At 36.6% G+C, this 12,475-nt stretch overlaps 1 protein-coding gene and 1 long non-coding RNA gene across 2 annotated transcripts in view; one reads left to right on the forward strand and one right to left on the reverse strand.

Annotated features, from left to right (window-relative positions):
- The first annotated feature begins 4,881 nt into the window (after positions 1-4,881).
- LOC116841988 (pro-resilin-like) lies at positions 4,882-11,916 on the forward strand. Its single transcript, XM_032810604.1, has 4 exons — positions 4,882-5,490; positions 7,349-8,656; positions 9,228-9,636; positions 11,424-11,916. Exons 1-4 carry the CDS (start codon positions 5,482-5,484, stop codon positions 11,591-11,593), a joined length of 1,896 nt encoding a protein of 631 aa, XP_032666495.1. The 5' UTR covers positions 4,882-5,481; the 3' UTR covers positions 11,594-11,916.
- LOC116841989 overlaps positions 9,975-12,475 on the reverse strand; it is a 105,236-nt gene continuing 102,735 nt past the window's right edge. The window contains exons 3-4 of the long non-coding RNA XR_004377645.1: positions 11,376-11,540; positions 9,975-10,232 (exon numbers count right to left, since the gene is read on the reverse strand). This is a non-coding gene — a long non-coding RNA (uncharacterized LOC116841989). The remainder of the gene's footprint in view (positions 10,233-11,375; positions 11,541-12,475) is intronic.

Here is a 12,475-nt window from a genome sequence, read left to right on the forward strand (position 1 = left end):
AATAATTAAGAAAGCATTGTTATTTTTACATCATCAATAAAAAAATAATCTTAATATTTTTAATTTTACACTACGCATAAAATTAAAAGATTACTTCTCTCTATTACAGAAATAATATTTAATAGGCAATAATTTTCGCAGAATAATAATGAGACGATTCAAGAAGCATTTTATAGCTTAAAGTCTCTCTCTCTCTCTCTCTCTCTCTCTCTCTCTCTCTCTCTCTATATATATATATATATATATATATATATATATATATATATATATATACACAATTTTTAGATATATTTATAAATATAACTTTTTATTTTTTACAGTACTATATAAATATAAATTAAAATCCGTTTAATAAAAGAGTTTTTTATAAAGTTGTCCAAGTTATACTATCCGAAACATCACATAAATAACGTTTATTCAAAGCGCAGTTTTTTTTTAATTTGCTTTTTTCGATTCTATCACTACTCGACTCTATCACTACTTTGTTTTTTTATTAGAAATAATTTTTTTTTTATTAGAAATAAAGGATATACGAAAAAGTGTATGGGTCTAGGTACTGAGCCTATCCGACCCTTTATCACTACTTCGATTCTGCGTTAAGGAAAGTGGCAGCTTGTAGCGGCGACTTCGGAACTAATAGCATTTTTCATTGGCAGAATTGGTGCAGACTTGTTCACAGTATGTTATTATATTGAAAGATTGTCTTAAATAAATTCTCAAATATTTTTAACCAGTAATATAATATGTATAACATCCGTATGAATCATTTTATAACCTAAAATATTTTTAAATATGTATTAAGACACGATCTTAAATATGAAAATGTATTGTAAACAAGCCTTAGTGCGCACTCAGTGCGCACCAATTCTGCCAATGAAAAACGCTATAAGAAAAATAACAGGTCTAATATTGCGACATATTGTTGGCACATTGCGATATAATTTTTTTCAGCACGTTATTTAACATTAAAATAAAACGTATTCTTTCGATTTTAATCGCTTATAGAAGGAAAAAGTATATTTTCAGTAGAATTTAACTTAAAGATGAGAAAATCAAGTAATTGTTACTTTTTGTTTAACTCGACATATTTTGGCAAAAAACGATAGCGAAATAATGATATTAATATGATTAAAAACTAAAAATTTTTAGCTGTAAAATGTTTCTTGACAGTCTCAATATTATAACTTTTGTAATATTTTTTAGTCCCATGATTTTAACGAGTTTAGCATTGTCTTATGTTATAGAGCTAAGGAATTTTAAAACCGCTATTTTTTTTATGGAAACTCTGGCGTCATCTACCGATGCCGAATAAAAGCTTGTCTTGCTAAAAAGGTTTGAATCCTGACTAAAAAAAAATTTGAGTCCTGACTAAAGAAAGGTTCGAGTTTCGGCTAAAGTTCTTTCGCAGTATCTTAGACCTGTTACGGCTATTAGACCCGTTTTTTTAGTTCCGAAGTCGCCGTTACGAGCCGCTACCTTCCTAAACTAAACCGAGGTAGTGATAGAATTGAGTAGTGATGGTACTGAAATAGTGACAGAATTGAGATATCATAGACAGACCTTTATTGTTAAGTTTAACTTGGCTGTCTGTTATATAACAGGCAATATTTAACGAGTTATAACTTTGACAAAAATGACACTATTTAGATAGTTTAAGGAGCATTTTACGACTTAAAGTTTCTAGTTTTTAATCACATTAATATCATTATTCCGTCATTGTTTTTTGCGAAAATATGTTAAATAAAAGATCGAGTTAAACAAAAAGTAACAACCATTTAGTCTTCAAAAATTTATTTTTTATTTATTATATGTATATATATATGTATTATATAAATTTATTCATTTATCAATAAACAAATGTATTTTAAAGAAGAAATTTTAAGCTCTCTATTCACTTTCTAATGAATATCATGCATGAATTCCTTGACTCTCTATAAGCAATTAAAATTTAGTGATGGTTTTTATTTTAATGTTAAATAACTTGTTGAAAATGAATCGCATAACAATGCATTCGTATGCAAATCAAAGGTAAAGGTTTGCGTTTTCATAATGTATAAATGTTATTTATATGTGATGTTTCGTGTATCTTTCGATATATCTAAATACAACATAGATTTCAAACTGCAAAATGTTTCTTAAATCGTTGCATTACTACAGCTTCTGCGGAAGTTACAGCCTATTAAATTTTATACATTTCTTGTAAGTATGTAAGTGCAGAAAGTTCAGCCGAAAAGAGGAAACTTATGCACTCGCGTTGCATTGCAGCGGAATATATTTCAAATTTTACGTATTCGTAAATATCTGTGATTCATTCTACGGTGACGATAACTTTTAATATCCTGGGCACATGGATCAAACACACGCCCCGTGAATTATGCATGAACAACTTGGACTTTCGCACATATCCTAGTGCACGAAACTGCGCGATGCAGCGTGATGCAGCGCAAGGATGAGCGAGAATGTATCTGCATCTCTTTACGAGCGCACACCAAACAGCAAAATAAGTTTTACCGCGGCGAGACAGAAATAGAATAGAAATGTAATAAATGCACGCTGCTTAGTATTAAGCATTATTTTCACCGAATAAGTATACAAAAATATATTAATAAATATGGAGCAATCCATCAGCAGCATATTAATAAATATCGAACAATCGCGTCTCAAGAAGTACAAGCGGACGTGTTGGCGCGTTACGTGCGCCATTGTATTTTTGCCTATGAGTGCAAAACAATGCCTATGAATGTTTTTAAATGGATTCTTCACGTGATCTATTTCATTATGTCGTTCGTCGAGCATGACATTACTTCGTCGAGCATGACGTTACTTCATTGAAGATTGCAAACTGCAGAAAAAACGGCTGGTTGATATATGCCATGATGCATGACTGCTTCAGAGTTGAAAATTTATGAAATTACTTATTATCAATTTTCTGTAAATATAACTGAGCATATATACGTTGTTTCAGGATCACACACTCACACACTGGATGGATTAAACTAACGTTAATCCAAAGAGGAGTATCCATTGATCTTGTTAATGTACGATTGGAAAATATAAATAGGCAATTCTTTTTTCCTGCACTTAAAGGCCTATAATAAATTAATTAAAATTTAGCGTGAGAATTCATTAGCGTTGTAGATCACGCGGATAATTGATGGCGATTGGGACGTAGCGTAGAAATTTGTATGTCGTATAGAGCGAGTACGTGTTCTCATTTACACAGGTGACACAAAGCCCGTACACTCCGAGATATGTATCTAGAGAGGAATCGTGTTCCATACAAAACATCTTCTCTCTCGACGTATATTCACACAAGCGGATTGCGTCTGCGGTGTCTGCTCAACATAAAATGTAATCGAGGGATTGTATGTACGCATGTGTGTGTATGTGTGCGCGCGCGCGTGTGTTGAGTGGATGAAACAATTTATCTCGTTGAAGGAAATCTTTTTTTTCTTCATTTCAATCGAAATGAGAAATAAAATCGCAATTAATAAAAATTCATCTAGATATTAATATAATAAGAAAATGCTTATATATTCATATTACGATCTTCCTTTAATTTTTACTGCAATAAACTTTGCTACTGTACTGAGAGAAAAAAGTATCTGAGAAATAACAGATACTTATTTAGGGGGAAGAGGTACTAATAATATATTTACTTAAATTTAAATTCTTTTATTTATAAATGGAATTGCTTTCATGGAAAACTAAGATTTTAAGAAAATTTATATTTTCTTATTTGGAAAAATATTTTTCATATTAGTATAAGTAAATATATTATCAGTACTTACCGAATAAATGTTTTTTATTTCCTACATATATTTTCTCTGTATGTAGATGCGATATTCAAATTAAACTACGAGAATCGAGGATTAACTCTGAGACCCTAAATATAAGTCAAACTTACCCAGGCCAACTTTTTAAACCTAACCGTTATTAAAAGCATGAATGTTTTGTTTTTTTCATTATAACCTTTTTCAATTTCATTGATATGCAAAAATATCAATTGATTCATATTCCTCGACGTTTCTTACACTGGTAAAAAAAGATAGTTTGAATCTCGGTCATTTCTGCAGAAGTGAGCAAATGAAAATGCGCTGGGTAGAATTTATTCATCTTTGCAATTTACGTAATTGTTTAATGTTTAGAGTTTTAAAATTAATATAGAGAGAGAAAATTGCATATTCGCGTTAATTGCAATCGTGAATCGTAGATTCTGTTTTTACACGCGACATCCAATTCTGACAGGATTAATTGAAATAAAGTAAAATAAAATTGATCAACATTGAGGCAAATCGAGGCAATTAAATGTTTTATAGCAGTTCACCGCGCGATCTCGTTCGCTTTTTTGATGCGCCACACACACACAAACACGCGCTCACACACGCGCGCAAATGTGCACGTGCACACATCCTGTCCGGGGAAATTTGTGCAATCGTAGCATTCGAATGCAGGTGGTGGCGACGTACGCGGTAAGGCTGGATGAGAGACGGAGATACGTTATGCAAGTTTGCATCACGGGAACGTTGCATCAGCGCTGCTTCGTCAGTTCTACGCGCGGTGAAGCCGGCGCGTTTAGGCTTTTTATAATTGGAGGACATACATTTCGTGCACGTCATCGGCATTTTAACGCGTCGACGACGCGGCAGTACCTCTTTCGAGCCTACTGTATATGTACGGAGTGCGTTTATCAAATTAATTGCGCAAAGTTACCGTCACTGCGCCAGAATCAATTAAGCGTAACGTATTACGCCACGCGTTTCAATTTCACGTCTGTATTATAAAGCAAGAAAATCTAATGATCTAGGTTGACATTTGGATGCGTTCCTTTCGTCCACACGTCGCATTGTGTGTGAGCTTTTGTTCTCTCTATAAATTAAATGATCGCGCTCGATATTTAGGGGTTATTTCTCAGTTATTTTTAATAGTTATACACGGTTTCCTCCTTTGCTCGCCTTCAAGTTTCGCATGAGGAAGGACGTAACGTAGCTAACGATATAGCTGAGTGATCTATATCGAGAAGCGTCAAAGACTCGTCCGCGAGACAATTTAGAGACGCTTGGAATGATTACGAGTTAACGATTGGCGGCGCAATGCGGGACTCGCGATCGGTGAGATATAGAGCGCGAATCTGCTCTCTCGCGAACGCGCTCACACACGCCGATCCGGCTCTTTTCCATCGTCACCGTCGATCCCGCGCAGCATCTCGTGACACACTTGCATCGAACGTTGCTGTAAATCTTGCCGATTGCACCAAACTATGATCTAGAAACGAGGATGAGTCCCGGGATATATAAAGCGGAGCAGACTCTGTGTTTGTCATTCCCTCGAGACCATCCAGTGCTGGAAGGGTGGCACCGGCAGCGAGAGAGAGAGAGAAAGAGAGAGAGAAAGAGACAGCAGGGAGAGCGCGTCTCTCTCGCAGGGATAGAGTAGCGGAAATTCGTTTCTACCAACGCTGGAGAGCAGAAGGGAATCGATATGTTCAAGGTAGGTAAAACACGATACACGTGTAGACCGCACTGTGTGTAACATGCGGAATCGATGATGTAGACATATACTTTTGGGCATACTCGTATGCAAAAAATGGCTAAGATTTGTATTCATAGTTGTTACTTGAAAGTTACACTTCTCTCAAGTGAGACACTTAGATTTGAATTTAGAGTTAGATGTTTCTCAGTTGAATCGCGATTACAAAAAATATATATAATATGTCACATATATAGAGAGAACGATTTGGTTGAATCAAATAAACATTACTTTGGAATGGTCCAAACGAATTTTTTGATTGATCGAACAAAAGTTTGACGCAATAAAAATATTTGCGGCTTAGTTCCAAAGAAATGGATTTGCCACCAAATTATTTGTGTCAACCAAATTGTTTGGACTATTCCAAAGAAACATTTATTTGATTCAATAATCATTCTCTTTATGTACATATTATATATATATATATATATATATATATAAAATTCAAATATATACTCTGATTTATATCAGAAATATAATACTCACAATACTCTGATTTATATCAATACTCACAATACTCTAATTTAACTTTAAATTCAGATTTAAGTGTCTCACGTAGGACAAATAACGACTATTAATACGAGCTTTAGTGATATCAGATAAATCTCAATGATTGACTTAGTTAAAAGACTATCCTTTCGCCATCTTGCTAAGAGTTCGCGAGTAAAATGTATTCGCTGTGAGATACAAATTTATAAGCTGAAATTAAAAGTGCACATTTATTCGAGTAACTAGGAAAGTGGCAGCTGTTTCTAAATATTTTATATACGTGTATTCTGAGCATTCGATTTTGTAAGGAATTAATTTTGTACAGAGTTTATCCCGCATACATTGCATCGAGTGCATTGATTGATCAATTTTCTTCCATTAGTGTCTCAATAATTACCATGACAGAGTCTATACCAAACGAAAGAGAAACCAAATCAAATCTATACCAATATCTATACCATATCTATACCAAATCAAAGAGATTTCTCTATTCAATTTAACTAGCTCCATCTGCACACGATCATTTAAATTCAGATGCTTTGCGCAATTAATGGATATGTAAAAAAAAAACAAATTTTGTGTATCTTATCACAATCTTCTTATTACATATTTTTTCCATTGGCATTGGAAATATATACTGAAACATATACTGACACAACGCATAGCAACGCTCATGTTCGGATAGAGTTTAATTGAGTTTATAAAAACAATTCTCTACTATTTTGCATATAATCACGGTAATTATTCCTTTGGATATATAGTGACAATGTTAATTTCATTACTGTTACAATAACCGAGACGTCGAAAGGAATTTGAACAATTTGATCATGGATAAAAGAGATTGCATATGAACGTGTTGCAAACAGCGCTCGCTACATAAGCACAATGAGATGGCTAGTCGTGCTAGTTATTTAATTATAAATATTGATATCTAAGAATTATATACTCTTTATATATCTATTCTTACATATATAAATATTTGTCATGTCCATCTAAAATCTTTTTAGATAAATTCATTTCTAGATAAATTTACAATCGACAAAAGATACCACATGAAACTGCGTGATTTTATGTTAATTGTTCGTTAATAAGATTTCATAGAGCGAGAAGAACGTAATTTCGGCAATTAAGATTAATTTGATTAATTCGAGTATAACAGAAATTTCTGCTGAATATTTCTTCAGAGAATATTTCGTAAGAGATATTTCAACGGCACGTTTGACGTCCTGATCGTGGCTGTTCGCGTTATAATCAACGATGCGCGTTTTAAAATTTCCGAAGAATTTCTCCGTTTTTCTTAGCGTGCTGAATCAAAATTCTTACTACGCAGATCGCGGTAACGACGTTCATCATGACGCTGGCTGTGGCGCATTCGGAGCCACCGGTCAACTCTTATCTACCTCCGAGGACAGGGACTTCCGGTGCTAATGGCGGCCACACACAAACCGATCTGCCAACACAATACGGGACGCCAGGTTTCGGTAACGGGGGTGTTAATAGAAACGCCGGCGCAACAAGTATCAGCGGACCTGGCGGTAATGCAGGTAATGGTCCGTCGAAGCTTTACGACGTGCCTGTCGGGGGAAACGCCGTTGGAAATAGCCTGGGCGGGTCTCGAGGAAACGGATTTGAGGGTGGATCACTTTCTGGCTCGTACGGCGTTCCCAGTGGTGCTGGAAGACCGTTAAACACCTACGGTGTACCTGGCGCGAACGGAAACAACGGAGGTGGCTTTGGAAATGGTGGCAACAGTGGAGGACCCTCAACAAGCTATGGTGCTCCCGGTGCCAATGGAAACGGGGGTGGTTTTGGAAACGGTGGCAACAGAGGAAGACCGTCGACTAGCTATGGTGTTCCTGGTGCTAATGGAAACGGGAGTGGTTTTGGAAACAGTGGCAACGGAGGAAGACCGTCGACTAGCTATGGTGTTCCTGGTGCTAATGGAAACGGGAGTGGTTTTGGAAACAGTGGCAACGGAGGAAGACCGTCGACTAGCTATGGTGTTCCTGGTGCTAATGGAAACGGGAGTGGTTTTGGAAACAGTGGCAACGGAGGAAGACCGTCGACTAGCTATGGTGTTCCTGGTGCTAATGGAAACGGGGGTGGTTTTGGAAATGGTGGCAACGGAGGGAGACCGTCGACTAGCTATGGTGCTCCTGGTGCCAATGGGAACAGGGGTGGTTTTGGAAATGGTGGCAATGGAAGGAGACCGTCCACTAGCTATGGCGTGCCAGGTGCTAATGGAAATGGAAATGGCAAAAATCGCTTCAACGGCGGGAATAATAGTGGAGGACCGTCGGATAGCTACGGGCCACCGAGCGGCGGGAATGGACATAGAACGAACGGGGTAAACGAATTCGGCGGTGGAGCCTTATCCAGTAGTTATGGTCCACCGAACAGAGGTGGAAATGGTAACAATAACGGCTATTCATCTGGAGGTGCAAACGGTAATACTAGGGCTAACGGCTATCCATCTGGAGGATCAAACGGGAACGGCGGTGCAAACGGTTACCCGTCTGGAGGTCCGAATGGAAACGCGGGCAATTTCGGAAACGGTGGTAGCGGTTTCGGAAATGGTGGTGGTAGTTTCGGAAGTGGAGGCAGTGGTTACAACGACGACGCGCAGGATAAAAGTACCGTGAGTAGAAGAAATTAATCGGCTGAGGAATGAGAAACGACAATTGTCGAAAGCGTTCATCTTGAATATCTTTCTTCAGAGATTAGCTACCTAAAATATTTAGTTACAACTGATATCATAAAACGTAATTTTTGCTTAATTATATTTACTATTATAGAAGAATTCACTGTGAACTTGTTAACAATGAAGATTATTATCAGATATCTACAAAGTCTCTTTCAAAATTCTATTTCTATTTCTACACCGTAAGAAAAAATATCTAAGAAATAAGAAACATTTATTCGATGAGCACTAATGATATATTTATTTATACTAATATAAAATATTTTCCAAGTAAGAAAATATATATTTTTTTAAAACCTTAACTTTTCATGAATGCAATTGTTTATTCAGTAAACAAAAATTTAGAGACTTAAGTAAATACATTATTACTACTTTTTTTTTACCGAATAAGTATTTTTATCTTTCAAATACTTTTTTCTCAGTGTATTCTATTTTTGTTGACTACTGTACTTGATCTTAAATATGTATAAGAGGTGCATTTACAAAGCTGATTTTGCTTTACACTTAGGAACCAGCAAAATACGAATTTTCGTACGAGGTGAAGGACGAACAATCCGGCAGTGATTACAGCCACACGGAAACTAGAGACGGCGATCGCGCCCAGGGCGAGTTCAACGTTTTGCTTCCGGATGGTAGGAAGCAGATTGTCGAGTACGAAGCTGATCAGGATGGATTTAAACCGCAAATTAGATACGAGGGCGAAGCGAGTACCGGCGGATACGGCGGCGGCGGGTCGAATGGTAACGATGGTTATTCTTCTGGTAGACCGGATAGTGGAGGCAGCGGGTTCGCGGATAACTCAGGATTTAATGGAGGTGCTGATGGCGGCAATGGTGGTTATCCAAACGGTGGTCCAGCCGAGGGAAAACCCGGATTTAACGGTGGAGGCGGCAACGGTTATCAATCGGGGAGACCAGGTGCGATAAGATTGCAGTCTGCTGTGATTGAGTCGGAATGACGCGAATGATAAATGGCGATTGCCCGAAGAATGTGTTAAAGAGCGTTCAAATCGCGTAATCGCGACATGATGGATCATTTAAATGTTCCCGTTTATTAAGTCCAGGGTTGCGAAAGATCTACTTTCTAATATTTCAAGTACTCAACTCGTTGATCTGTATATCAGAATCTAATGTAATTATCATTTTATTCACATGGAAAAATAATTGGTTGGATTAGTTAGAACTTAGAATACATCCACCAGACTGTTTGGTGAGACATGAATAAACCACACTTTTATTTAAAGTAACCAGGCAAATTTGGTTATAAGCGATTGGCTAAAGTAACCAGACAAGTTTGGTTACTTTAACCAAACTAAACAAAATTATATTCACATTTCTTACTGGAAATTCTATTATTTTTTTAACTGAAAGTTGTTTCTTAAGGTGTTAGAGTATGATTGTTTTGCATGAAATTTAATTAATTCAATGTTATATGAAGAACTCGCCTTTATTCTAGTGGGATTCGAACTCGGTACACCCTTCGGATTGTGAGTCGTTATGTGCCACGCCACTTCCTGAAAATTGATAGATCTGTTATATATTATCTATCTATGTTTTAACTAGCATTGAGTACATAATTAATTGAGTACATAATTAAGAATATATAATTTCTAATCATAATAACCAGAAATACTTTTTAGTTCAATCAACAGTTGTTGGTCAAATATGTCACGTTTATCCAATCTATTATCACAGCTTTTGTAGTGATAATAAGTAGATACTTGGATGTGTTATAACTGGCTCAGTAATAATCAAACTCTGAACATTTAGATAAGAAATGTTCTAGTTATACTATATTTCATTATAATAACTAAAAATTTTATTTCATTCAACTAAATCTTGTTTAACCAAACATGTCAGTTCAACCATGTGCGAATGTTTTTTTCTGTGTGATCTAATAATAAGTTATCTAATATAATCCTTATTTCATTCTTAGAAATTCTTGTTCCAACGAAATAATTAAAGTAATAATATTAGATATTATATCTTATTGAAGTATACAGGATATCCCGCCACTACCGCATTATCTCTTAAGGATGGGTTCCTGAAGTAATTTGAAGAAAAAATCCTAATGCGAAAATCGAGTCGAGGCTATAATACTTTTCAAATTATAAACGATTAAAGTTGACCAATTATATTGACTAAAGTACGTGCGCTCAGGTACGCGCTGTACAGGTGCATGCACATAAGTGAGAATTTGCATGAGATATGAAATTAGTTGTAAATCTCTGAAAGAAACATTAGATGTGTGACAGCTTACTGATTCTCATAAATGTATTGTGTGATATTTTATTCTATATTATTCTATTTTATTTTATATAACATTTTGCCGAGATTGTTATTATTTGCGATATGTTTATTTAAATGATAGGAAAGGTAGATTATTATTACATATATTGTTGTATGTATAAAACTTCCGTATTAATATTTGGAAAAGGGACGACATGTGCATGCACCTGTACCACTGTGTGTTGTACCGTACTGAGCACGCGTATTTTAGCCAGTATAATTGGTCAACTTTAATCGTTTATAATTTGAAAAGTATTATAGCCTCGCCATTTTTGTATTAGGATTTTCTTATTCAAATTACTTCAGGAATCCGCCCTTAAGAGATAATGCGGTAGTGATGGGACATCTTGTATAATACACAAACATACCTTGACAATTTATTTGGCTTGATTGAGAGTGGCTTTGTATTTCCGCAGGAGGACAATCCTTTGGCCGAGATAACGATGGTAGCCTGAGCGGCGATATCGGTGGATATTTCTCCAATGCTCTCAGCAATAATATCGGTGACGCGTTCAAAGGAGGCAACGACAACGCTGATGTTGGAAATAACAGACAAAACGGCGGTAATGGTGGATATCAATATTAAGTAACATATAGCTCGATAGAATTAGGTACTTTGGGTAATTTTGCAGAAGAGAGTGAAAAACGCGACCGAAGGAATTCGCTCGTTGTGAATTTATCTGTACATTTACGATGAAAGTGTCTTCCATGACTCGCGAAGCTTTCCACCTCGTCGTCACAAGAAAATCAACGAATTCACGAAAAACCTGATATGCCGTTTCCGATTCTCTCTTTCACTGTAAAATCAATGAGATATTTATTACTAGTGTATTTATATATTAGTGTGTTCATATATCGCACTGTGTTCATAGATCAGAACTTATTTAAACGTACGTAGCAAACTTTAGTTGAGCAAAGGAAAAAAATAAATAAATGAATATATAATTGATAGATCGGTAAAGATTCCTTCTTCCTCATCGGATGTACTTCTTTCACTGCTCAGTTCATCTTACCGGACAGATTTCGGTAGTCTCCAGTTGAAAACCGATATGATCATGAGATCAATATAGCACGTCGAGCATTACGCATGTTCACTTTCGCGTGCAATCGCGCAGAACAATTTTGTCCCTCTCGCGTCGGGCCAATTTTACACTTCCGCAGGCTTAAGGGTCAGCGTCTCGTATGATGAAGATTTTAACGCGGCTGAAACGCCGCGCCGAATGTGCAATTACGCGACTCTGTATCCGGCTTGTTGCGTTATATCGTGCGACTCGCTCAGTCGCCGGCAGGAAGTCGACGGTCCGCCACGTGTGAATCTCCGTGTATTAAAGTGCGCGCGTTGCACCGGGCAGTTTCCCAAACGGCCCCCGCGATATGCCCACGCCTCGGCGAGCGAGAGAGGGGGAGGGAGGGGGGAGGGGGAGAGAGAGAGAGAGAGAGAGAGAGAGAGAGAGAGAGAGAGAGAGAG

This window comes from Odontomachus brunneus, unplaced genomic scaffold (genome assembly GCF_010583005.1).
Source record: "Odontomachus brunneus isolate Ranch 3 - 2012 unplaced genomic scaffold, Obru_v1 Obru_scaffold_019, whole genome shotgun sequence".
In the NCBI taxonomy this organism is placed as follows: domain Eukaryota; kingdom Metazoa; phylum Arthropoda; class Insecta; order Hymenoptera; family Formicidae; genus Odontomachus; species Odontomachus brunneus.